Here is a 27,951-nt window from a genome sequence, read left to right as displayed (position 1 = left end):
CTATAAGATTCGTCAGACATGATTTACCTTTTGTAAATCCATGCTGACTTTGTCCAATGATTTCACCACTTTCCAAATGTGCTGCTATCCCATCTTTAATAACTGACTCTAGCAGTTTCCCCACTACCGATGTTAGACTAACTGGTCTGTAATTCCCCGTTTTCTCTCTCCCTCCCTTCTTAAAAAGTGGGGTTACGTTTGCTACCCGCCAATCCTCAGGAACTACTCCAGAATCTAAAGAGTTTTGAAAGATTATTACTAATGCATCCACTATTTCTGGAGCTACTTCCTTAAGTACTCTGGGATGCAGCCTATCTGGGCCTGGGGATTTATCGGCCTTTAATCCATTCAATTTACCCAACACCACTTCCCGGCTAACCTGGATTTCACTCAATTCCTCCACCTCCTTTGACCCCTGGTCCCCTGCTATTTCCGGCAGATTATTTATGTCTTCCTTAGTGAAGACGGAACCAAAGTAGTTATTCAATTGGTCCGCCATATCCTTGTTCCCTATGATCAACTCACCTGTTTCTGACTGCAAGGGACCTACATTTGTTTTAACTAATCTCTTTCTTTTCACATATATGAACATGTAAAAAGAATTGCAGGTGCTGAAAATCTGCAAGAAAAAGAATGAAAAACTGAGTAGGCCAGACAGCACGCAGTGCTCAGCTAAGAGACCTGCCGTCTCCCATCTCCAGCTACCTGGGTTTCATTCTGTCCGCAGATGCTGTCTGTGTGGAGTTTACATGGTCTGCCTGTGACTATTTGGGTTCCTCCAACTGCTATGTTTCCTTACCACACCCCAAAGATTTGGTGGCAGGTAGTTTAATTGGCTGATGTAAATTGCTGCTAATGTGCTGGCGAGGGGGTAAAATCTACGGGGAGAAGATCGGAATGTAGAATTTTGTAAAACACAAAGTGCTGGGTGGATTAATTTAGCAGATCATGCGGCATCTATGGAGGGAAAGGATTGAATGGAGTTAGCAGGGTCCACTCCCTCCACAGATGTTGCCTGACCTGCTAAGTTACTCCAGCACTTTGTATTTTACTCATGCTTGTAGCACCTGCAGTTCAATGGGTCTCCATTTAACTGTGATTTGTGTAAATGGGTGTTTCCTTCCTGGTCTGAGACTGACTATCTCTCTATATATATATATATATAATATAAAATATATTTTTTCGACGTATTCTTTTTATTACCATGAGTGTACCGAGAAGAGTTGATTTAAAAAATACACTTTTAATATCTGTCAGCCCCAGGTTTTCTTTCACACTTTACTAATTGCAAACTATTACGCGACACCGCGAGATTGTAGACGGCTGTGCAATCTTTCACAATGGAGCAAAATAAAAGTCACCTATTCATGTTCTCCAGACCAAAGATCTTTGCTCCAGACGCACAAGTTGCCCTGGACGTTTCCAACTCAGAACCAAAGATCATAGAATGACCTTTGCTCAGAACTGCCAGTGACGCAATCACACCGTCTGACCGTAACAACATGGCAGACCATTCCTCGGTCCCGCTCCTCTCCCAACTTCCGGCGGGTGAGGTCAGATCTTCCTGCCGTCTCCCTCCCTCCCTCCCTTATCCGCCGCCATTTTACTCCGGCGTTGAGAAGAGCGGGAGGGGGGCGGCGGCGCCTTTTAGACACCAGACGCTGCCTCCTCGTTATCAAAAAATACTGGTTAGCGATTAGACACTCGGCGAAATCGCCGGGGAGGAGGCAGCACGCGAGAGCAGTGGGACCACTGACTTTTATTTTCCAGTTAGTTATTTAAACAACAAAACTATTGGATATGCCCTGTGGCAGACGGGTGTGGGTTGGTCCAGGGTGTGTTTTATGAGGTAAACCCGCGCCCTCGGGCTAATTAAACTACATTCGGTAGGCGTGCGAGGGAAGGAGCAGGCGAGCCTGCGGCCTAGGCGGCGGGGTGGTGGCGGCCGGGCTGCGGGCGCCGAGATGGCGTCTAATTTCGACGTGCAGGACCGGGCCAGCTGGTACTTCGGCAGCATGAGGCGGGACGAGGCGGTGTCGCTGCTGCAGGGCCAGAGGCACGGCACTTTCTTGGTGAGGGACAGCCGCACCATCCCCGGCGACTACGTACTGAGTGTGAGCGAGAACTCCAAGGTGTCTCACTATATCATCAACAGCCGCCCGCAGCCAGGCTCCGGCCCCGGGCCCTCTCGCTTCCGCATCGGCGACCAGGAGTTCGAGCACCTGCCCGGCCTGCTGGACTTTTACAAGATCCACTACCTGGACACCACCACCCTGCAGGAGCCGGTGGCTAAGCCCCCGCACCTCGGGCTCGGCTCCGGCCCCGGTGGCCCTCGGCAGCATCAGGACACCGAGTACGTCCGCGCCCTCTTCGACTTCCCGGGCAACGACGAGGAGGACCTGCCCTTCCGCAAGGGCGACCTGCTGCGAGTTATCGACAAACCCGAGGACCAGTGGTGGAACGCGCAGAGTGCCGACGGCCGTTGCGGCATGATCCCCGTGCCTTACGTGGAAAAGTGTCGGCCCAGCTCGGTGCTCGGGCCGGCCGGCAGCCCGGACAGCTCGCTGGCTGCGGCCCAGCATCAGCAGGGCGGCGGGCAGCAAGAGTTCGGGCCCTACGCTCAGCCCAATGTCAGTACCCCGCTGCCCAATCTGCAGAACGGGCCGGTCTATGCCCGCGCCTTCCAGAAGCGGGTGCCCAATGCGTACGACAAGACGGCACTGGCCCTGGAGGTAGGTGGCCTTCGTGACCTCACCTTGTTTGTCCCCCCCCTCACTTGTTTTCTTTTCGCATACAGTCGGGGCATACATACAATGTAATGTGGGAAGGCCAACCTGTAGAAACAGGAGTTTCTCTAAAACTGATGAGAGAGTTAGAAAAGTCGTACAGCACGGAATGATGCCTCATCTAAACTATTCATATTCCTATTTGGCTGCATATGGCCCATATCCCCAGAAACCTTTGCTTTCCACTCACTTGTCCAAGTGACTTTTAAGTGCTGTTATAGTACCTGTCTCATCTATCTCATCTGGCATCTTGTATGTATACCCACCACCCTCTGGAAAAGTTAGCATTTGAGTTTAGACATTTCCCCTCTCACCTTAAACCTCTATCCTCGGGTTCCTGATTGCCCTACTCTGGACAAAAGGTGCTGTATCCACCCTATCTGTTCTAATTAAGGAAAACATTTATTGAATAAACTGAGTATTTCCAATAATAGAGAACCATAAACACAGATTTATCATAAATAAAGAAAGGGAAACTTTTGTACAGAGATTTCAATGATTTGGAAAGTTTTGTGGAAATGTGCAAATGCCTGTTGGATGAAATGCTTCCCTTAAAATATTTAACATGTGGGTGGTGTTTGAGAACAAACAAAAATCAGGACTGTCTCTGGTGGTCTCTTCCTCAAATGGCGGTGAAAGCAAAGTCTTTGAATATTATTAAAGTAACTAAGTCATTGATAGGTTACCATGAGTGCATAAGAATATGGGTTAGAATTTGATTAGCCATCCATTTATTGAACAGCAGAGTAGACACAACTTTGATTAATGCTTTTAATTTGTGTGTTGAATTGTTTTACCAAAGACACAATATGTATCTGAGGGGAATTTTAGTTGTGTGGAAAGACTAGGGGTGCTGGAATTGCTGTTCTTGAACAAGATTGTGTTAAGTAATAATTAAACTAAGATGTTCACAATGTGTTTTAGTGTATGTACAGAAACAGTATGAATGTAATTAGTAAACCCACAAGTATTGGAATGAATTGGTGGAAGATTTGTTGGAATCGGTACTTGCCTCTTTCCAGCATCTTAATGTTGCAATGTGCTTCATTAAAAAAATATAGCCTAGAAACCTGAGAACTTGTCTGGTAAGCCAACTTACTCGGAGCTCGGTCCATGAACGGTGAAATTGGAAAGTTACTGGAGGGGATTCTGAGAGGTTTGATGTACCATCGTTTGGAAAGCCACAGATTGATTAGGGATATCTTCATGCATGGGAAATCATGTCAGCAATTTGAGAGTTTTTAAGAGATAACCAAAAAGATTAGGGTAGGATGGGTGGTGTCTACATGGATTTTAGCAAGGCCTCTTATAGGCTACTCTGGAAGGTAAGATCACATGGGATCCAGGAAGAGCTAGCCAGATGGCTTAGTATAAGGAGTCAGGATGGTAGTGAAGGGTCATTGTTCGGATTGAAGGTGACTTGTGGTGCACTGCAGGGATTGGTGTTGGATCCATTTGTTTGTTGTTTCTATGAATAATTTCAATGAGAATGTTGGTGGCAAGGTTAGTAAGTTTGTGGATGACACTAAAATTGGCATTATGGTTGGTGAATAAGTTTTTGAAGATCACAACAGTGTTTAGATTGACTAGAAGTAGGCCAATAAATGGCAGGTATATTTAACTGACTGGTGTGAAGTGTTGTAGTTTGTAAAGTTAAACCAGGGCATAACTTAATCAGTAAATAGAGACATCCTGGGAAGTATAGTGTAACAGCGAGAACAATTGGTGTAAGTGCATAGTTCCCTGAAAGTAGCAACAGGTAGACAGGGTGATGAGGGGCATTTCTCACGCTTGCCATCATTTGTCAGGACACTGAGGACAGGAGTCGGGGCATGCTGTCATTGGTGAGGCCACATTTAGAATAGTATTCAGTTCTCTTTGCCCAGCTATTGGAAGGGTGACATTAAGCTGAAAAGGATGCAATGAAGATTCATGGGGCTTGAATTGTATGTTGTGGCTCAATAAACTTTGGCTGACTTCACTTGAGTGTATGTGGTTGAGGGATAGCATTATAGATGTGTATAAAATCATTAGGGGCATAGATAAGGTGGATAGACTGTCTTTTTCCCCACAGTACTAGAATTTAAAACTGGAGAGTATGGGTTTAAGGTGATGCAAAAGCTTTAAAAGGGATGAGGAGTACCTGTTTCACACAGATGGTGGTGGGTACATGGAATGAGCTGTCGGGGAAAGGTGTAGTTGCGGGTATACTTGCATTTAAATAGGCGTATAGGAAAGGTTGAGAAAAACATGGCTAAACACAGGCAAAAAGGTCCAGATCAGATTTACTTTTTAGTCTGTATGGATGAGTCGGGGCAATGGTCCTGTTTCTGTGCTGTATGACTTGCCATTTAAAATATGTAGCTAATCTATTGATGGCTAAACATTACCCAGAAGAAACCCGAGGGAGGAGCTCAGCTTTGTAATACTGGTGCATGTTACTTTTATAACTCACCTGAGAAGCGATTAATTGGCTTTGTGTAAATGACACTTCCAAAAGCACAACCTAATGTGTGGACTCAAACCTGAAGCAGGTTTTGAATGAATAACTGATAAAAGTGAGTGCTGCTATTGAGTTAAGGAAAAGTCAAGAAGATTTGTACCTTTGTGTAGTAGATTTCTATTTCTGGTCTGACATGACAATGAAGTCCATAGAAACATAGAAAATAGGTGCAGGAGTAGGCCATTCGGCCCTTCGAGCCTGCACCGCCATTCAATATGATCATGGCTGATCATCCAACTCGGTATCCTGTACCTGCCTTCTCTCCATACCCCCTGATCCCTTTAGCCACAAGGGCCACATCTAACTCCCTCTTAAATATAGCCAATGAACTGGCCCCAACTACCTTCTGCGGGAGATAATTCCACAGATTCACCACTCTCTGTGTGAAAAAAGTTTTCCTCATCTCGGTCCTAAAAGATTTCCCCTTTATCCTTAAACTGCGACCCCTTGTTCTGGACTTCCCCAACATCGGGAACAATCTTCCTGCATCTAGCCTGTCCAACCCCTTAAGAATTTTGTAAGTTTCTATAAGATCCCCCCTCAATCTTCTAAATTCTAGCGAGTACAAACTGAGTCTATCCAGTCTTTCTTCGTATGAAAGTCCTGACATCCCAGGAATCAGTCTGGTGAACCTTCTCTGTACTCCCTCTATGGCAAGAATGTCTTTCCTAAGATTAGGAGACCAAAACTGTACGCAATACTCCAGGTGTGGTCTCACCAAGACCCTGTACAACTGCAGTAGAACCTTCCTGCTCCTATACTCAAATCCTTTTGCTATGAATGCTAACATACCATTCGCCTTCTTCACTGCCTGCTGCACCTGCATGCCTACTTTTATTGACTGGTGTACCATGACACCCAGGTCTCGTTGCATCTCCCCCTTTCCTAATCGGCCACCATTCAGATAATAATCTACTTTCCTGTTTTTGCCACCAAAGTGGATAACCTCACATTTATCCACATTATACTGCATCTGCCATGCATTTGCCCACTCACCCAGCCTATCCAAGTCACCTTGCAGCCTCCTAGCATCCTCCTCACAGCTAACACTGCCCCTCAGCTTCGTGTCATCCGCAAACTTGGAGATGTTGCATTCAATTCCCTCGTCCAAATCATTAATATATATCGTAAATAGCTGGGGTCCCAGAACTGAGCCTTGCGGTACCCCACTAGTCACTGCCTGCCATTGTGAAAGGACCCGTTTACTCCTACTCTTTGCTTCCTGTCTGCCAGCCAGTTCTCTATCCACATCAATACTGAACCCCCAATACCGTGTGCTTTAAGTTTGTATACTAATCTCTTATGTGGGACCTTGTCGAAAGCCTTCTGAAAGTCCAGATATAACACATCCACTGGTTCTCCCTTATCCACTCTACTAGTTACATCCTCGAAAAATTCTATAAGATTTGTCAGACATGATTTACCTTTCATAAATCCATGCTGACTTTGTCCAATGATTTCACCACTTTCCAAATGTGCTGCTATCCCATCTTTAATAACTGATTCTAGCAGCTTCCCCACTACCGACGTTAGACTAACTGGTCTGTAATTCCCCGTTTTCTCTCTCCCTCCCTTTTTAAAAAGTGGTGTTACATTAGCCACCCTCCAATCCTCAGGAACTACTCCAGAATCTAAAGAGTTTTGAAAAATTATCACTAATGCATCCACTATTTCTGGGGCTACTTCCTTAAGTACTCTAGGGTGCAGCCTATCTGGCCCTGGGGATTTATCGGCCTTTAATCCATTCAATTTACCTAACACCACTTCCCGGCTAACCTGGATTTCACTCAGTTCCTCCATCTCATTTGACCCCCGGTCCCCTGCTATTTCCGGCAGATTATTTATGTCTTCCTTAGTGAAGACAGAACCAACGTAGTTATTCAATTGGTCTGCCATGTCCTTGTTCCCCATGATCAATTCACCCGTTTCTGACTGCAAGGGACCTACATTTGTTTTAACTAATCTTTTTCTCTTCTTCATGTAGATACTACAGGTATGACAGGAGATGCCTATTGGTGGGGTGGTTTGTGAGATGCTTCACCCTTTCTGCGTGGTTATCACTTCCTGTCACAAAGCTTTAAATGTAGTGTCTATTTCAGAATCTTGATGTGGCCTGCTTATCAGAGCTCAGAGTGGCATTAAGGCCACAATGCTCATACACTGCTCGTAAGAAGCTGCATACCCCTGTTTCTAGCATTTTATTTTGCAGCAATGGTACATTAAGTCCCTCAAGCGTGCTCTAGCATTCATTAAGAACATGACATCCAGTCTTGGTTTCATCACTTGCCCTCGCCCTTATCCTTGACTTTCTTGTTGTTTGTCAGTCTCTGCCTTGATACATTCAGTGCTGCTGTTCTACAAATCTTGCAGAATAGTACAGTGCAGGAATATGTTTTTCCACCCATCATGTCTGAACTGACCATGATGCCAATGCAAATTACTCTCGTCTGCCTACACGTGGTTTATATTTCTGTCTTTTCTGCCTATATGTATCTCTTAAAAGTCTGGTATTTGTTTCCCCTGTTCATTAGCAGGTTATTCCAGGTATTTACCATTCCTGTGTTTTTTTTATGGCCTTTCACTTCTCCTCTAAACTTTCCCCTTCTCACCCAAAACCTATACTCTCTCTTTGACGTTTCTGCCATGGGAAGGAAAAGGTTTCCATCTACCCTACCTTTTCTTCTGATGCCATTTCAGACAATGTTGCTCACGGGTAGCATCTAAACGAAAAATGAGAGAGGGTCAAGAAAATAGCAGTATTGGGATTGTTTGTCTGGATTGCTGACCTAAAGATACTGATTTCCCACGCAAGTAGCTGAGAATTTAAATTCAAATAATTAATTAAAACTGGAAGAAAAAGTTTAGCTCAAAATTGAAAGTACCAGATTGTTGTATAAACCCTCTTTAACTAATGTCCTATTGTGAACTGCAGTTATTTACGCCCAAGAAATAGAATATTGAGGAAACTCAGTAGGTCAGGCAGCATCTGTAGAGGGTTTTGGGTTAGGACTATACTGAACTAGCAATCTAGAAGCATAGACTAAATGGAAAGATCCAAATCCCATCATGTTAGTTGTGGAATTTGGTTCTCAAAAGTTTTCATTCATTCATTCATTCATTCATTCATTCAAGTCGTGATTCAGCCCAGATAATATAAATAATTTCCCCATATTCATCAATTGCAGAATGTTTCAACTCGCAAAATGGAAACACGTTATTGCAGAAATACCTGCAGCTTCCTGGGGGGTGGGGGTGCGCAGAGGAGGGGTGGTTGCCTAAAGCTTCTGCAGGGCTCTCCCTTAGCTCCCTTAGCTGTTTTTCCCTGTTGCCAGCCAGGCAACCTTGGCAGCTTTTTAGGTTGCCAAATTACAGTTTAGGTGGTCATTTAAGACGGTTTGCATGACGCGTGCGATAATATGCTCGGACTAAGTGTGGTTACCAGTCGGAATTATGCCCAGTGAAGTATTCACATATTATCTCTGCTTCAAATAGTCACAAACTAAACATTTTCACCAATCAAGACATGATCACCACAATGACATGCAGCAAAATTATAATACAGTATCTCAACTCTTTTTACATATTGCAATGAATGCAATTTCTATTAGCTGTTTCCACTTCCAAACAAAAATGTGGTTGGATTATTCAACGTATGATCAACCTTTGTCAATTAATCCTGGACCATGGTAACATAAATGCTTAACCACATTTATTAACCACATCAACTACAGGTTGATGCCAACATGTTTTCTGTGAAGGATTGAAAATTACCATGACATGGCCATAGCATGGGTCGTTATTGCTATTGGTACAGAAACACTCTCGCTTCCCACATAATTTATCCATAACAAAATATACAGATTGCAAGAAAATTTCTAAAGGCATTTTATGATAGCTGTTAAAACCAACCATACCCATCTGACAGGTTAAACATTACACTAACTGACAAGAGATGACCAAAGGACATAACTGCAGCAAATGTTCTTTTGGTAATATGTTTAAAGGTGTCAAAACGCCACATTACCGTACATTCAGATTAGATGTACGTGTTGTGAACAGCATGAAGATACCCAGTTTGTACGCATTAGATTAAAAAAATATATATTGATAAACGCTGTTTCCATCATTCCCACTTCATAATTAACTTTAAAAATTTCAACTGAAATATCTTCTGACCAAATTTATGATAATTCACATGTTCACAATTTAATGAATCCATCTTTATGGACCAAAACAAATAATAACATTGGGAATTAAAACACATTTGATTGCGGAATGGATGGATTGAGGCAGGTGAATTAGTACGTGTTGGTTGGATTATGTAAAATTGTGAGGGGAGAGCACTGGGGATGTCAGTGGTGTTGAATGGGGGGGGGGGGGGATCAGTACAGGATGAATGGTTAGATCAGTAAAATATGAATGGTTAAATCACTACAGGATGGATGGGAGGATCGGTGCAGGATGAATTGGGGGGGGGGGGTTGGTGCAGGATGAATTAGGGGACCAGTGTAGGATGGATGAGGGGGTGGCAGAAGAATCAATGCGAGGTGGATTGGGTGATCAGCGCAGGATGAATACATGGTGGGGGGTGGTAGATGGGGAGGGGAGCACAGGGGATGTCAGTGAGGACTGAATAGAGGCGGGAATGGGGATCAGTGCGGGATGGAGAGGAGGGGTCTCAGGATAGGAGGGGCGTACGAGAGAGAGAGGGGAAGGGGCAGAGGATGTGGGGAGGGAGCAAGGTCAGCACTCCTCGGACAACATCGCCCCGCTGCCTTGGCCGTCCCTGTCCAACGACAAGTGCCGCCGCCAAAGGGGGAGGCAGTTGGGATATCCTCGCCACCGCCTCCCCATCTCCGCCAGCCAACGCCAAGGTGCGTAGCCGAGTGGTGCAGCTCAAAGTTCCTATAGTTATAGGATCTTTGGTGCAGCTTCTTCAGACGGCGGAAGGAGGCCTTCCCCTCCCCTCCCGGCCTCGGCGTGCAGGAGGGTTTGTTTTGAAAGCGCCCTTGGCGGAGAGGCAGGCAGCAGCCGCTATCAGGGCAGGCGGGGGGCGGGAGGAGGAGGACGTAGAGCCGCTCGCGCAGCCGCTGTGCGGGGCCCGTAATTCGCTCCGACCCTTCGTCACACAGCACCTATATCTTTGCCCTGCACTACAGCCGTCGCCAACATGAAACGTCACGTTCATTTTCTCCAGATATGCTGCCTGACCTGCTGAGTTACTCCATTTTTTGTCTATCTTCATTATAAACCAGTATCTGTAGTGCCAAGCCGGGTAAAATGACTCAGCGTTTAGGTTGCCCGGCGGCACTTTGGGTGGTCAATGGCACCCGGTCAACCGTTAATTTCGAGCCCTGTTTTGCTTTTGAAGTCCTGAGAGCTGTAATATATACCAAATGGAAGATGCAATTCTGTTCCTCAAAGTTGCATTGGATTTTGCGTTATTAAGTGTGGGGAAATAGAGAAGATAAGGTTGACAGCCCTGAGAGTGGTGATAGATGCAAATGGTGGTGGAGGTCATATCATTGGACATATGACTAAGATGGAGAAATTGAAAAATTGAATGGAGTCATAATGGGAAGCAGAGTGGGAGGAAGTGCAGTACCGCATAATAAAAGGTGGACCAAAAGATCTGTTTCTGTGCTGTATGGCTAAATGATACTATGTAATGCTAGATATATGAACCAAAGTTAATTACCTATTTCAGGCCAACATCCTTGACGTTAAGGCAGTAATTATATTATTTTGGTTCGCTTGGGCAGGCCATGGCATTCATAAGTCCAAAATTAGACATTCAATTCCAAGGCAGCCAGAACAAAAGATTTTAGGATGTAGTGATACATATCCCTCTATTGCATGCATCTCTTCCTTTTGGCTATTTGAAGTGGTGAAGGGACATTGGGGATAGCACTGAGGTCCTAGAGTGCATGCATCAGCAACGTCATGAAGCCACCCATTTGGTTGCACTGTTGCACAAAATAGGAGTGGAAGCAAGTCGTCTTCAATCCTGAGGAACTGCTTAAAAGGTTGACAAGAGCAAGATGGATCAAAACTACGGCATGTCATTTCTACAAATGCAGACCTGCATGTTTTATGTAATGGAACAAAATCGTATCCATGTATATTCTCATGCAACTGAACGTGTAACAATTTATGTAGACAATCTAGTTGAAATGTTAAACCAGGCTTAACTGCCAGTCAAAGAAGGAAATCGTGCCCCACTACAATATTTGAACACCAATCTCTTTTCCCAATGTGCTGACCAGAATTTCTTCTACACTAGCACCACTAACACAATATCTTTCTTTGGTATCTCTTTGTTAGGGAGAGTTTAATGGACATGCAATTACTTGCCAATTGAAGAAATAGCGTATATTCAAAAATATTTGGTGTATCCAAATGGGCTTATTCGGCTCATTTGGAAAACATATGAGCTGTTTAATTTAACTGTCGTGGAAGGAAATGGGTGGCCTTTCTGCTGCATTTCAGTCAATAAGCGAGTTTGGTATTCCAAAAAACACAAGGAATCATGGGATTTGTTAAAGGTCACTCCTGATAAACATTCTCGGCAACTGTGTTACTGCATGTATACAGACGTGCGTTTCATCCGTAGTCAGGATTGAAACCAGATCTCTTACTGTTGAATTGCTACTGGGCCATCCCCGTCCCATCCCGAGTGTCCCATCCATGTCCGGGGTGACCCTGGACTGACGGGACACCGGCCCAGAGCAGTGGCGGCCCAGGCTTACAACCAGCGCGGAGAAGAAGCGCTAACTCCAGCTCAATTCTGCCTGTCCCACCGGGTTAACCAACAGCACCGGACTGACGGGACACCAGCTAGGAGCAGTTGGTGCTTCTTCTCCATGCTAGCTTTTAAGCCTGGGGCAGCTGATGTCCCGCCTGTCCAGGGTTGTCGGTTAACCTAGCGGGACGGGCAGAATTGAGCTGGAGTTAGTGCTTCATCTCCGCGCTGGCTGCAAGCCTGGGGCAGCCACTGCTCCGGGTCGGTATCCCGTCAGTCCAGGGTCATCCCGGGCATCTCTGGCCGCTCCTGGACAGGGATTGGACACTCGGGAGGGGACATTGAAGGTCCAGTAGCAATTCAACTGCCTGGAGAATTGGGTTCGATCCTGACTACGGATGAAACGCAGATCTGTACACACGAAGCAGCACAGCTGACGAGAATGTTTATCGCGAGTGACCTATGACCTGGGCATGTGCAGTCTGAATACCGAACTGGCTTATTGATGCTTCCAATGAAATATGGGTAGTAAAATGACTGTAGAAAAGTACTTTGATAATAACATTCAAAATCTGGGTAAATGCAATTAATATAATGGGCATTTGATCAATATAGACTTGGTGCCATGCATGACTTTCAAATTACTATACAGCAATTTATCTGTAGATGACACAATGCTGCAGATGCTGGAACTGGAAGCAAACTTCCGGAGGAACTCAGCAGGTCTAAAAGCATCTGTAAAGGCAAAAGGACATTTTGTGTTTTAAGCTAGTATTTTATGTTTTTTGTATGAGCTTGGTGGAGTGTCTGATGTGACAGAGATAAGGGCCTGTCCCACTTGGCGATTTTTTTCGGCGACGACCAGCATCATTGACTGACGTATCAGGTCATCGAAAAATACGCAGTGTGATGAAGTATGACGCACGGTGTTTTTTTAAGTGTCGCAACTTTTTTTTGTCGCCGCTGGATTTGAAATGTTCAGAATCTTTTGGCGCCACTGATATGATGCCAGCAGTCGCCAAAAAAAATCGCCAAGTGGGACAGGCCCTATAGATGCTTCCACACCAATTTTTAGGTAAAATGAAATATGTCAAATTTAAGAGGGAAAATGAACAGCTTTTTCAAATGCTAATTAAAAACATTCATAAAAACTTTAAGAAAATAACTTCCATACTGAACCAAAAATTAAGAAAACAAAAGTTCATTATGTCGATAATAGCAACTTATAAAACATGCTGAATTCAACGTGTGAACTCATGAATCGCTGCTTCAGAAGGAAATTACAGAGCAATAAGATTGTAGACATGTCTGCCGATTACATTCTTTCTAATCGGCAATTGATCTTTGATTCCACACCTTTTTATTCTTGTAATATTTGAGTCGGTAATTGAAGCTTGCAGATATTTCATGCATGACTCAAGTATTTAAATATTATTTATTAAGAACCAACAGTGATGTAAATAACTTATTTGACTTCCATTAAATCACATTGTTCCTAGATCAGTTGGTTAGTTTGCTGAAACTACTTTATTTAATGTTTTTAAAAAAAAATGTCAGGTAAGCAAGTGTGGAACGAGCAAAGATTGCAAAACTGTTTATCTAACCAAGTGTAATAATAGGTTCTGCCTTGCTCTACATTTTAAATGAGATTTGTGCCAATCGTGTTTATAATTAATTTTAATGTGGATAAACCAAACTTCAATTCTGAAGCTTCCTTTTAGACAGTGAAAATGTGTCCAGAGTCCTTGTTTTTAGGTACAACCAAATATGCCAAATCATTAAAGAGGCATTTAGACAGGCACATGAGCAGGCAGGAGATAGTGTTAAATACCATTTGCAGACGGGATTAGTTTAAATTGGCAAAATGATTGGCACAGACAGTGTGGATTGCTGTGCCTGTTCCTGTCCTGTACTGATCTGTGTTTTATGTAATTATGCCACTTGAAATATGCTGGTGTAAAAAAGATGTTCATCAAGTGTAGTTCAGCTATTGGTATCTGTGGGTTGTCATTGAAATCTGTATCATCTGATAAAAAATGATGTACAGTTTCAAGTACATGTGTAGCAAACTGGAAAATGCTGGAAGCACTCAGCCGTTCAAACTATCTCGTGGGTTGGGGCAGATGGGGGAAAGGAAATGATCAATGTTTCCAGTCGAGAATAGTTCTGGATTTGTCGTGTCAGATTGTTATATATTAAATGGCAGGGCCATGAGTTGCATTGATGTACAGCAGGATCGCGAGGTACAAGTCCATAGATTGGGTTAGATTTAGGAATGAGAGCATGAAGGGTAAAATAAATAATTTGAATTTCTTTCATGTACCTTTTCAAAGTGTTTCAAGCCACCTTGCAGGCAGACAAGTATTTTTCGATTTAATGTAAAAGATATGCAAACCAATTTTGTGCATGATATTTCTCAAGAGTAAAATGATAATGACTAGATTCATTGAATGTGATGGAGCAATATTGCCCCAGGGCATGGGGTAACTCTCTTGCTCTTTGGGAATTGTCCTAAGGATATTTAATGCTTACTGGGGAGAGCTAACACATTTTCAATTTAGTGTTTCACCAAAAAAAGCAACTAATGCAGTGTTTCATCTATTCCCGTTTTGTGCCTGCATCTTGAGTGGGATTGGAATCGCCTAACCTTCTGATTTAGATTTAGATTAAGATGTCCTGGATTTGATACTGAAACAAGGGGATAAAAAAGGCTGCAAGACCAAGCCAGGGAAATACAGGCTGGTGAGCCTAACATCTGCATCTTACAAATTGGGTTGTGTTTTGAAGAAATTACCAAGAAGATTGAGGACAGTGTGGTAAACGTTGTCAACATGGATCTTAGCAAGGCCTCTGACAAGATACCACATGTAGGCTGGTCTGGAAGGTTAGATCACATGGGATCCAGGGTGAGCAAACCAATTGGATGAATGCATGTAAGAGTTGTGTTTTGATATAACAAACCAGGGCTACACTTGTGCTCTAAGTGCTAGGGCTCTGCAAAATGTTTTAGAGCAGAGACCCAAGAATGGAGGTACATGGTTCTATGAAAGAGGCAACACTGATAAATAGGGTGTGAAGAAGATGCTTGGCAAGCTTCCATTCATCAGTCAAGGTATTGAATTTAGGAATTATGATGTAATGTTAGAGCTGTACAAGATATTGGTACAACTGCATTTGGAGTATTGTGTACAATTTTGTTCGCCCTGCTATAGGAAGGATGTTATTAGCCAGGAAAGGTTTGCAAAGATTGGAGGCCTTTCTGGATCTGGAGGGTTTAAGTTATAAGGAGAGGCTGGATAGGCTAGGACTTTCCTCTTGGAGCACAAGAGACTGAGGGATGAACTTATGGAAGCTTCTAAAATCAAGAGGAGCATCGATAATCTGAAAAAACACTGTTGTTTAGATTTATTATTGTTATTATGAACTAAGGTACATTGAAAGAAGCATACTGTCCAATCCTATTAGATAATACTATACCTAAATACAATCTAGTCCAGGGGTCGGCAACCCACGGCCCCCGGGCCGAATGCGGCCCGTAACCTGACATCATCCTGCCCACAGGCGTATTTTTTCCCCCGTAATTATCCTACCTGCAGAATTCCGTCATCCCTGGTACCTCCCGGGACTGAGGTCGCAGCGCCCAGGCACGGTGACGCAAGGTGGCCTGCGCTGGCGGCCACAATGGTGGAGCCACTGAGGAGTGTCGAGCGCAGCCAAGCTCTGGCTGTACCATGCCCTGCGCAAAGTCGCCAGCCCAGCGACGCACCTTCTGTGTCTGGGCTTCACTGTCGGGATCAGGGTTGTCAATAGGCCGGGGACGAGTGAGTGTGAGTATTTGAGCCATCGCCTTCAGGACAGAGCCAAGGAAATGGTCGTAGGTACGCCATGTTCGTGAGCGCCCATAACTAGGCCAGAGCTCCGGGTGGCGGCCTCGAAGGGGTGGGATCTGTGTGAACATATGATTTGATGCCTGCCACCCAGGGATGTGGGCGGGATCCATATGTACACGTGTTAGATGTGGCCCGCCATCCGCTCACAGGCATGCGTCCTGGCCCGTATGCAGCACAAGGTAGCTGACCCCTAATCTAGTCACATTCAGGTGCAACAGGTAGAGCAAAGTGGAAGATATGGAGTGCAGCGTATAGTTCTCAGCATTGTAGTGCTTAGGTTTGAGGTGAGGGGAAAAATACAAGAGATTTGAGGGACAACTTTTTCAGGTGATGGTGAGTAAACGGAACCAGGTTCTAATGCAAAGGGTAGAGTTGGGTTCAATTATAACATTTTTTTTAAAAATGGTTGGACAGGAACGGTTTAGAGGAATATGGCCAGGTGTAGGCAAGTGGGACTAGCTTGTTTGCACAACTTTATTGCCATGGATGAGTTGGTCTGAAAGATCTGTTTCTGTGCTGTTTGGCTCTATGATTGGATGAGAAGGAATTTCTTTAGCCATGGGTGGTGAATCTGTGGAATTCATTGCTACAAACTGTTGTGGTGACAAAGTCATTGGGATATTTTAAAGCGGAGAATGATAGGTAGCAACAAAGAACTGCGGATGCCGGTGTACCGAAGAAAGACTCGAAGTGCTGGACTAACTCAGCGGGTCAGGCAGTATCCCTGGAGAACATAGATTGGTGACGTTTGAAAAATGGCCCCGTAATGTCACTTATCCATGTTCTCCAGGGATGATTCCTGACCTGCTCAGTTACTCCAGCATATTGTGTCTTTCATTGGAGATAGAAAAGTTCTTGATTAGTAACGACGTCAAAGGTTACGGGAAGAAGGCAAGAGAATGGGGTTGAGAGGGAAAAATAGATCAGCTAAAATTGAATGGTGAAGCAGATTTGAAGGGCCGAATGGCCTAATTCTGGTCTTATGGATGCTAAAACTTGGACACTGTTTAGTGTAAACATTAATCAAGGTATTCTGGAATACGTGGAATTAATTTGTTCAATTTTGCCTTTTTGAATACATTTGAGTAGCCAGGGTGGAAAGACTTTAATTAAACTCTACAAAAGTGGGCTGAGTGAATGGCCTCTTGTTCAAAGTTAACTTTCCTCAGCGATGAAGACCAACACAGAGGATGAACAGTTGAGTTACTGAGTTTAATACCAAACATGGTTAGGCACCTGAAATTATCATTGACTGTCTGTTATTGCCACATGTGAAGCAAATTCAAAATATTTGATATGGGCACTATTGAATAACACATCTATAAATGGCTCTCTCATTTTTGATAAATGTAAGGCAAAAGAAATCCGTGCTCCCTGATGAAATCCACGTCTGGAGAATGCTAGTGTTTCTGATCCATGTCTAACATTTATACCATTGTCAGTAAGTGGTGCTATCGTTGCTATCAGAATTCCATGTAATTCCTTTGTAGTATGATATTCCTGAGATGTGCATACCATGAGCTAATTTTGAACCACTATTTTCTCTCCTAGTTATAGAGTCATACAGCATGGAAACAGGCCCTTCGGTCCAACTTGTCCACACTGACCAAGATGTCCTATTTGCACTAGCCCCACCTGCCCGTGTTTGACCTATATCCCTCTAAACCTGTCCTATGTACCTGCCTAATTGTTTCTTAAACATTGCAATAGTCCTTGCCTCATCTGCCTAATCTGGCAGCTCATTTCATGCACCCACCAACCTTCGTGTGGAAAAAGTTACCCCTCGCATTCCTATTAAATCTTTTCCCCTTCACCTTTAATCTACGTCCTCTGGTTCTCGATTCCCCTACTCTGGGCAAGAGACTCTGTGCGTCTACCCAATCTATTACTCTCATGATTTTATACACCTCTCTAGGATCACCCCTCATCCTCCAGCGGTCAAATGAATAGTCCCAGCCTGCTCAACCTCTCCCTGTAGCTCAGGCCCTCGTGTCCAGGCAACATCCTGGTAAATCTTCTCTATACCCTTTCCAACTTGACAAAAATGTTCTTGTAACTTGGTACCCAGAACTGAGCACAATACTCTCAATGTGGCCTCAGCAACGTCCAATATAACTGCAACATGACCTGCCAACTCCTATACTCGAAGTGCCAAAAGTATTTTTGACCACCCTACCCACATATATATGTGATGCCACATTCAAGAAACTATGTACCTGTGCTCCTAGACCCCTCTGCTCTACAACACTCCCTGGAGACCTACGATGTAGATTCTGCCCATTTTTGACTTTTCCAAAGCAAATCTTGAATTCCATCAACCATTCCTCAGCCCACCTGGCCAACCAATCAAGATCCTGCTGCAATTTTTGACAACGATCTTAACTGTCTGCAATACCACCCACTTCTGTATTATCTGCAAATTTGTTAATCACGCCATGTACCTTCTTATCCACATCATTGATATAGATGACAAACAGTAATGGGCCCAGCACCAAACCCTGATGCACTCCTAATGCCAAGCCATTTTTCAAACTAGAATACCAAGTCACTGTTGGTTCCATGTGTCTTAACCTTGCGGTCAGCATATTATGAGGGATCTTGTCAAATGCCTTTAAGTCTAGGTAGACAACATTTATTGCCTATCTTCATCAATCATCTTTGAAGCCTCCTCTTAAAACTTTCCCAAGATTATACAATGTGAACTTTCCTGCACAAAGCTCTGCTGACTATCATTAATAAATACAAAAGTTTCCACATGAGTAGATCCTATCCCTGAGAATCTTCTCCAATCGCTTCCCTATCACTGCTGATAGAAAATCACTGGTTTATAATTTCTGGATTTACCATATCACATTCTGTTATCCTTATTGCCCATCTTAAAGGAAAGAATTAGTTATTGTCCAGTGCACTGGCAACTTGCCTATGGTTTTCCTTAACTCCTCGCCAAGGTCATTTTGTGGCCCCTTTTGACACCCCTGATTTCCTGTTTGAATTCTTTCTTGCTTTCAATATATTCCTTAAGGGCCCTGTCTGATTTAACGTTCCTAAACCTCACATACATTTCCTCTTTTTTGACTAAATTTATCATGCATCTCATCCAAGGTTCCAGAATCTTGCCATCATTGCTTTAAATAAATCCATTCAAAATTTATTTTTTAACTTGTATTTCTTGACATATTACCAGATGGCATGGCTTTTTGTTATAGAAAATTGTGATACTACTATTTCCCAGGAACTCCTGCCCTCACCGTGTCGAAGGGGTTGCCTATATATTGAATTGCAGAAAGCTAAACCTCAGGGGAAAGTTGACATACTGCATTGAGTGCAGTTATGTTGCCTTATTCTTGATTTTAATAATAGAGGAAAGAGGATGTCTTGCAGTGTTGGAACAGTGTGTTCCAAGTAAGTAAGCGGATTTAAGAGATCATCTGGTTTTTATTATGCATTGAAATTGAATTTGTCCCATTCAACCATGATACAATGTCATTTGATTCAATGGAAGATATCGTGAGGCAGCTTATACTGAAAGAGCTTGTAGTCAAATCTAAAATGGAGTCGTTCTTCTACAAAAGCATGGACTAGTAGAACAAAAGAATCCCATCTGACGAATCAATTAAAGATTGCCATGGTCTACCTTTAACGTTTGTTGCTATCTGCTTTTTAAGAAACAAACTTTGACATTTGGCTGTAGTCGGCAGGGATCTCGCTGGGACCAGCAACAGATGACTGAGTAAGAGGGTGCAGTTGACTGGGATCTGAAGGGGAGAAAACTGGGCTCTAGTCACCCCCTTTGAGCCTGGCCTCCCGAAGAAGCTCCCAGTAAAAAAAACTAAGGTCGCTCAGTCCGAGGTTGGCCTCGTTCCAGACAAGATCCTTAGAAGCAGACAGCGAAGATAAGACCACTTGTGTAAAGGATTGGCTTCTGTATTGGAAATGAGTAAAGGATTGGCTTGTGCATTGGAAAGGAATAAAGGATTGGGCACGGCAGACTACAACGTTTTTGTGACTAATGTGTATTGGAAAGACAAGGTGTCTTGAAAAGAAGTGTATTGAAAAGACAATGTGTCTTGAAGAGATAGTGTTTTGAAAGGACTGTTGTAAATTTGGCCTACAGGTGGCACCTGATCCATTGACCCTAAACAAGCTTCATCAGGATGGTTGTCAATGAAGAGAGTGAGAACTGGTTGCCATACCATTGGTTTGATGGACTTTGTGGTACTATTGAACTGGAAGCCATACCTTTGGTTTGATGGACTTGGGGGTACTGTGATACATTATGGCTCTATCATTCTGCTAATCATTGCTCTAATACTTGCGACCATTATGTGTACCTACCGAGGACTGTGAATGTTATCATGTTTGATAAAAAGGAGGGAATGAAAGAGCTAATAGTCAAATCTAATAGTCAAACCTAAAATGGAGTTCTTCTACAAAAGCATGGACTAGTAGAACAAAAGAATGGCTCGGTGCCAAGTCTGAATGACGTTGTAAATTATATGGAACACAATATGGAGGACAGGTCTTTTCAATAAAGAAATTAAGATGGAATCCTGCAGTAATAACATGTGCTTCATTCAAGGCCATAAAGAAGCCAAGATTGAAAAAAAATAGCGGACAAGTAATAATTGTTATTGATGAGCTTGATTTGGACCAAGCTTTCCTATATTGTGAAAGGCTGCAGAATCTTTCAGTCATGCCATATTCAGACTTGGTAGGAGTGTTTTACTGATAAGAAAAATGTATAATTGCCATAGAGGGAGTGCAGAGAGTGGTGAATCTCTGGAACTCTCTGCCACAGAGGGTAGTTGAGGCCAGTTCATTGGCTATATTTAAGAGGGAGTTAGATGTGGCCCTTGTGGCTAAGGGGATCAGAGGGTATGGAGAGAAGGCAGGTACGGGATACTGAGTTGGATGATCAGCCATGATCATATTGAATTACGGTGCAGGCTCGAAGGGCCGAATGACCTACTCCTGCAATTAATTTCTATGTTTCTATGTTTCTATAATTGTGCTAACTCACCTTTGTTCTGTGAGTGAGAGCCTGAGAAGCACTGAGCAATGTTTGTGCTCATTGTAGATCTTTGCCACTCCCGTCTGACGGATCAATTAAAGATTGCCATAGTCCACCTTTAACGTTTGTTGCTATTTGCTTTTTAAGAAACAAACTTTGACAATACGGTAGAACTAAACCCAACAGTAGATGCATATGAAACTTGTGAACCATTGAGGACTGTTCATATTTCAATTGATGTTCTTTTCTTGCAATAAAAAATCACTCGAGCAATGTTTCTGGGATCATTATCAAGCAGGTGGAGGCTGTTTCAAGAAAGTGAGCATAAAAACAAGTTTTGAATGACTGGCAGAAGAAACCTGATGGGCTTAATAGCTTAAACCTATTTTTCGTGTGAGTTTCTGGTTTATTGTCTTCATCCAGGATTTACCTTTTATGTTTTTGATGAAGTTGCACACTTTTTCTATTAGCAGTATGTACAAAACTAGAGTTTTCTTTAAATGTAAAGGTTTACCAAGACTCAGTGGAACATCTGCAAACTTTCTCCTATTTCTTGACATCTATTGAATATTGCTGCTTTAAAATGAACAACCCAACTGGAAACATTTGGTTCCAAAAGTTCATAGCTGACATATTTAACTGATGTTCTAAAGATGAGGAATGATCTCCAGTGAGAATGTGTTTCACTTGGGCAGCTGGAATCAAGCTGCATGACTGGTGAGGGTTGCAATTGCTTATAAATTCTTTTAAACAGAATACTTTGGCTGGGAACTGTTCTGCCGATTGGATTGTACACTCAGCTGCTTTTCTAATTTGGCACTCTCATCCCAACCTGTTATGACACTGTTTCCCTGAGTATAATTGAAAATGGCAAAGATTGCTGTGAATGTGACAGATGCGTGCAAAGGCAATATGTGAAATGTTTGACAGAATAAAAGCCTGAGGAATGCTGTTGCCTGCCATTCAATGACTCTTGAATTCTATACCACATTCAAAATTGGGAATCTACTATTATCAAGGTCCAAAAACAAGACTGCCAATAATTTAAAATAATTGCTGGAATGATTCTGAACACTTGGAGTGGTTTACTTTTTTATGAAATCTTTCCTTTTTTATGAAATCTTTCCATAAAAGAATCGACTTGAATAATGGTCATGACCATATTGCTGAATCAGACACCTCTATAGTCCTCTGCCCTTGATCCCACTGGAGTGGATGACATTGCCAAGCATGTTTGTTTGTAATAGGGGGCTGCAGAATTTGAACAGTGGTACTGCCCTTCCTGAGGGTACACTCTTCCATTGATGAGTTTGTGCTGCAAAAAAATCATGGTAATTCCACTTCTAAGAATCCCACCATGATATCTAATTGTTTGGCATTACTTAATTCAGATCTTGCACTTAAGTTCTCCAGTAGACTAACATCTGAGGTCAGCAGGTTAGTGTTGGAATGTGATGTGTGCTGGTTGGAATGCTTTCTGGTAATTGTTTATTTCGTTGAGCTTAAGAGCCAAGGACAATCTTGTGCCTACGTCAGGTATTTTTCAATTATTTTCACCAGTTGCCTTTTCCTAATTTCTGGTGTTTATTGGGGTGATTTTGGGTGGTATGGCACCTTTGTCCATTTAATTGTTCTATGTAAATTCATTTGTGAGTCTTGTATCAATCGGTGAAAACTAAAAATGTGCTTTTAAACTGGAATTTACTCTGTATAGTAAAAATGCAGTTGTGAATAGATGAATAAATTCATGGAATGCTTTCCCTTCTTTGGGTGTGGTACATGATTCATCACATTTTCTACCTATCAAATCCTACTTTATTCAATGACCAGACAGACCACACGTCATGTACTGAATCTTTTTTTTCAATTGCCTTGAGCTTAAGTTGATTTCTGATTTTGTTGGCTTTGAGGAAGGTTAAATGTTTATAACATTTCAACAATGGCAATGTTATTCCAGGAGGAAAAGATTCAATTTACTATCTATCTGCACCCATCTACCAATGCCCATTCTCAATTAAATCCATTTGATTTAGGCAAGAGCTTGGGTGCCTCTGAAAAGGGGTTTCATGTTTAATTATTATACTTTGGGTGCATCGAGACATGTTATTGGTTTATTATTGTCGCATGTACAGAGATGCAGTGAAAAACTTTGTGTGCTACCCTGTCAAATCATACTATATGTGAGTATAATAATTAAGTCATACATAAGTACAACAGGTAGTGCAAAGAAAAATATATTAGTGCTGCAACACCACACACACATGTGCGCGCACACTGAACTTTATTCTCTCTTGTGTATCATATTGTTTACAGTGTGCTATGTTTGCATATTTTGTTGTGCTGCAGCAAGTAAGAATTTCATTGTTCTATCTGGGACGTTTGACAATAAAACACTCTTGACATAGCGTATTGAAAAGAATTGAAGTAGACATTTCTTCTTTTGCTTCTCTTCCTCCTCCCCCCCCCCCCCCCCCCCCCCCCTCTACACGGTCCCAAATGTAAATCCAAAACTCAACTTAAATATCAAGACTTGTCGGGGTCTAAGCTAATTGGCGATTTTTTAGGAACAAAACAATGCTTTTCCTTAAAGAAGCAGGGTGTTGTCGTGATGGCTGCCCACTTTGTGGAATTACATACTTTCTGCGGCTGTTGCTGATAGCAGCCATCCTTCCTTCAACTTGGTATGCAAGGACATAGTAACAGCCAAGTGACTTATCAGTCTGGACCTGCTGGATTTCAAGCATCTGACTCCTTTCCCTGAGAAAATGTTGCTAGATATGTATCCTGTTTAATACTTTGCTGAGTCATGGCTGTTAGATATTAAGATTGTCGTAAGTTTTAAGAAACTGCAACTAACCACAATGTCCCTATTATGAAAGTGCGTGACAGGATAGTGCAGAGGGAGCAGCAATCTGCATCCAACTTGTGCTATCTCTGCTGGGTGATGAACACTGACTAAACGGATCCAATTTTCTGTGCTGTGCCTCGACTTTTGGTCTTGTGAAATATTAATATTTCTTGGCCTGTTAGGCACTTCTATACCTTTTCCATAGTGATCATTCTTTGCATGTATTGGGAAATATAATCAAATGCTTGGTTAAAAAGGAAGATTTTAATGTTGGATGGGAAATCCAGAGCTTTGCAACAAACGCATAACTTGTAATTATCGAGTAGTTAGAATTGGGGTGGCCTCAATTGTAGGACTCGTGCCTTGAATGTTGTGAGGCTGAAGGAGTTAAACTTATCTGTATTACATTTATCACTTTATCACCATTGTTCGGAGTTAATGTGCAGATACAACAAGCAGATTAAAAGGTCAATGGTACTTTGCCCTTTGTTTATTGCAAGAAGGTGTATGTAACCCTTGAGGGACCACTGCTGATTTCCATACCCAAGGATGGATATGATTGCAATGGAGGGAATGCAGTGAAGATTCACTAGGTTTGCCATGAGAGAATAAACCATGTGGACTAGACCCTTACAGTAGGAATTAAAGAAGTGAGAATTGGTCTTGCTAAAATAGAAAATTGACAGTGTTGATGTTACCTCTGGCTGGAGTTTTAGAACTGGGTCACTAATCCCAGAATGTTCTGCCCATGAGGGATGTGGAAGCTCATTTGCTATATTCGATACCTTTTAGTAATTGTGCGAATTGAGATTCATGAAGATAGCATGGCATTGAGATAGAAGATTAGTCCCTCTTAAAAGCACAAAAACCACAAGGGGTTGTATTTTCAACTTTTGTTCATGTGTTCTGTTACAAAGATCCTGAGATTTGGAATTCCCTTTGTAAATCTCTCCTATGTTCAGTGTATCGCCCCCTGCCTCGAGAACCTTATTAATCCTCATATTGACAGCTTTTTTAAATTATCTCTTTTTTCACAATATGTTTATTAGCTAACATCAATAAAATATATTGAACTTCTTTACTAAATCAAGATATTATGTAACGCCATGTTCATTATGATATACAATCTCTATGCATGCTGCTGACTTTTGGCTAGTATAATTTCAATAATGTGGGGGAAGTTCAGCTATTTGGGACTTTGGCAGTCTTTAATGCAAGAGGCATGTACAACTTGGTGTCTGTGAATTTCCCCCATCACTGATTTACAATTGTGCAAGTAGTCAAGGGGATTATATGCATCTGAGTATGGGTTCAGGCCCAGCAGACTTTTAATCCATGCAGAGTTGACATAAATAGCTCAGCAGTGGAAAATGCCATTGACAAATTCATAGCCAACTTTATTGTGACACCTCTTATTACTGATAGACAGGATTCTTGGAACTTCTAGGTGAAAAAATACCCCTAGTACTTTACTCGTAAAGCTGGGGAGTTGTTGGACATATGAGAAATGATGGGTTACATGGAAATATGTGAAGCAATAGGATTGTTTGGGTTGCAGTGAGAGGTAATATAATTTTGGGCCTCCTATGTTATAAGGAAATGTATGAGGAGAAATATGCTGTGAATTAGGTGCCGGTGCTCCTCTGTTGTATTATTTTAATATTTTACCCGGTTTAAAGCTTTTGAATGTTAATTTTGATTTGTATTGTAACTGACATTGTTTCTTTTTATAGGTTGGAGACCTAGTGAAGGTAACCAAGATCAATGTGAGTGGCCAGTGGGAAGGAGAGTGTAATGGTAAACATGGCCACTTCCCTTTCACTCATGTCCGGCTACTGGATCAACAGAACCCTGAGGAGGACCTAAGCTGAGTGGATTTGTTTCAGAGAAAACAACAATTTGAATTACAGATGGGAACAGACTTTCTATGGTTCCATTTCCTGACAAACCCCTCCCCAACCAACCTCGCACCCAAGACTTTGGCCCTCTAATGTTTACACTAGCCCAGTAAGATTGCAGTTAACTTGACTATGGAATGCCCTGTCTTTGAAACTGTTTGCAGTGACAGCGCTGATGTATGCTTTTGACACTGCTCTCCTTTTTGATTTAACGGTTTTAATGTTCATTGGTGTGTAAGATTCACATGGTGGGCGCCTTTGGAGTTGAGAGCTTCTTCCCTAACTAATGTTCCTGCAAGTATTGTGGCTGTTAATCTGGATGTATGTGTGAGATGTTTTTTACAAAAAGCAAATGCAACGTCACTTCAGGTCAAGTGAGCAATGATGGCTCCAGTTCAACACTAAACCATGCTGAGCGTCTGCTCTCAGCCCTGCTGTGTGTTGAGTTAATTGGGGAACTACAATTACCTTTGCTGTCCCTGAATTGGGTAACGGAGTGAAAAGAATAGAATCATTCCAAGTTTCTGTTCGTCATCCTGTATCCTTGTCGGAATGCCGGAATTGTATACTTGTCCTGAAGGTGGGATCAAGGTCTTCAATTGTGGTTGAGCAGCAAGCTGCCCCATTGGATACTAAATAACTTGTTTGCATGAAGTGCGGTGTAGTGGCGCAGATGTCACAGCATAACCATTTCCCAGCAATTGGAAAGGACAGCAGTCTCTCTTGCATGATCTCGCACAACTTCACAGTTTGTGGGGACAAATACTAAACACTACTGGATAGGGATGTACCATGATAAGTTCAGCTCCGTAAAAAGCAAATCATTTAAAATAATTTGTCTGAATCACTTTAACAATCACAGTAAATTATTTTATTTTGCAGTAACCATTAAAGGGACACTACTTTTTTTTCAGAAAATTGATATCAACCAGGTTAGGAATAGCTTTTAGGACATGTAAACATCTCACTGTCAGCTACTTTTTATTAGCAAACTCAACTGTTTTACAGTTTGATCATTTGTCAATCTAAAAACATCAAATGTGACAATCTTATTGAACCCCTTTTCCAAGATATCTACTTTGCCAATAAACACCTTAACTAATGCAAGGATTATGCAAGAACCAATGGAAAGAAATGCAAGTATAGTTTGTCTTGTAACTTGCTGCCACATAAAATAGGAAACACTACAAAAAATTATGTTGAAGGATAGGAGGGTAGAGGGTTTAAGTAAGTTATGATCTTGTTTGCTAATCGTGCAGCTGGTTTGTGGTGATGGACAAGGGAAATGAATTAATCAAGTTTATTTTTTTTGCTGATGAACACGTGCCTAATGTTTATGTACACTTTGCCATTCCAAACAAAGAATCATGTTTCTCTACAGTGTCAATGAAAATGCTCTCTTGTTTATCATGCACTACCTAAATCCTGGCACATTCCTTGGACTATTCTTTCCTGGAAACTGCTTAATTGATCCCAGGATACCTGGTCTTCCAGTTGTTACTTTGACTGAAGCCCCATTGCTCTTGAGAAAATGCAAATTACACAGCACAAACATTTAATAATTGTACAGGAAGATGTAAAGAAAGAACAAGTACTTGTTCATCTTCTGAACTGACCTGAGTGTCTTAATCTTTTATGTTACTTATGACACATAGCACAGTTAAATATAGCAGTTATACTAACATTTTACAAATGGCTCCTCTGAAATTATTTTCCTTTTAACCTTATTTCTGCTCTGAGATTGTATTAAAATTCTGTAAAAAGAAAAAAAAGATTCTGTTTAACAATTGTAACGAAACACAGACATGTATTTATTGTTTTAAGATTGCTGTGACCACTTTTTCTTTGAGCCGATGGCTGAGTGTTTAAACGGGCTGTGGTATAGTGCGTGGAAATGGTGTGCTGGTGGCTGATTGCACCAGAAGCAGCTCCTAAAGAGCTTGTAGAACTGATTCTTGGCAAAGGTGGAAAATGACCAGTGAGAGGAATAGGAAAGAGAATTCTGTTCAATATTTAACTAACATCAAATGTAAACATTTAGTGGCCAAACTACTATGCAATTTAATGTCATTTGAGGCCTGTAACTTCTGGTAGCATTGCAGAAAGTAGTTATCATCTCTGCTTCCCAAACATTGATATTCATTAGAATGAGGTTTTATTCCATGTTGGAATTTGTGACATTTTGCTTTTCTCACTGGCCATTAATGCTCTTAGGTTAAATTTAGACTTGGAACATTTGCTTATGTGTTGCTTATCATGAGAAAAATTGCTAA

At 42.2% G+C, this 27,951-nt stretch overlaps 1 protein-coding gene across 1 annotated transcript; it reads left to right on the top strand.

Annotated features, from left to right (window-relative positions):
* The first annotated feature begins 1,579 nt into the window (after positions 1-1,579).
* crk (CRK proto-oncogene, adaptor protein) lies at positions 1,580-27,570 on the top strand. The gene is made up of 2 exons (XM_033045876.1): positions 1,580-2,732; positions 25,514-27,570. Exons 1-2 carry the CDS (start codon positions 1,965-1,967, stop codon positions 25,649-25,651), a joined length of 906 nt encoding a protein of 301 aa, XP_032901767.1. The 5' UTR covers positions 1,580-1,964; the 3' UTR covers positions 25,652-27,570.
* The last annotated feature ends 381 nt before the right edge of the window (positions 27,571-27,951 follow it).

Source organism: Amblyraja radiata, chromosome 28, assembly GCF_010909765.2.
Source record: "Amblyraja radiata isolate CabotCenter1 chromosome 28, sAmbRad1.1.pri, whole genome shotgun sequence".
NCBI lineage: Eukaryota > Metazoa > Chordata > Chondrichthyes > Rajiformes > Rajidae > Amblyraja > Amblyraja radiata.
The sequence above is the reverse complement of the archived record's forward strand: the minus strand, read 5'-3'. Positions and strand labels throughout refer to the sequence as shown.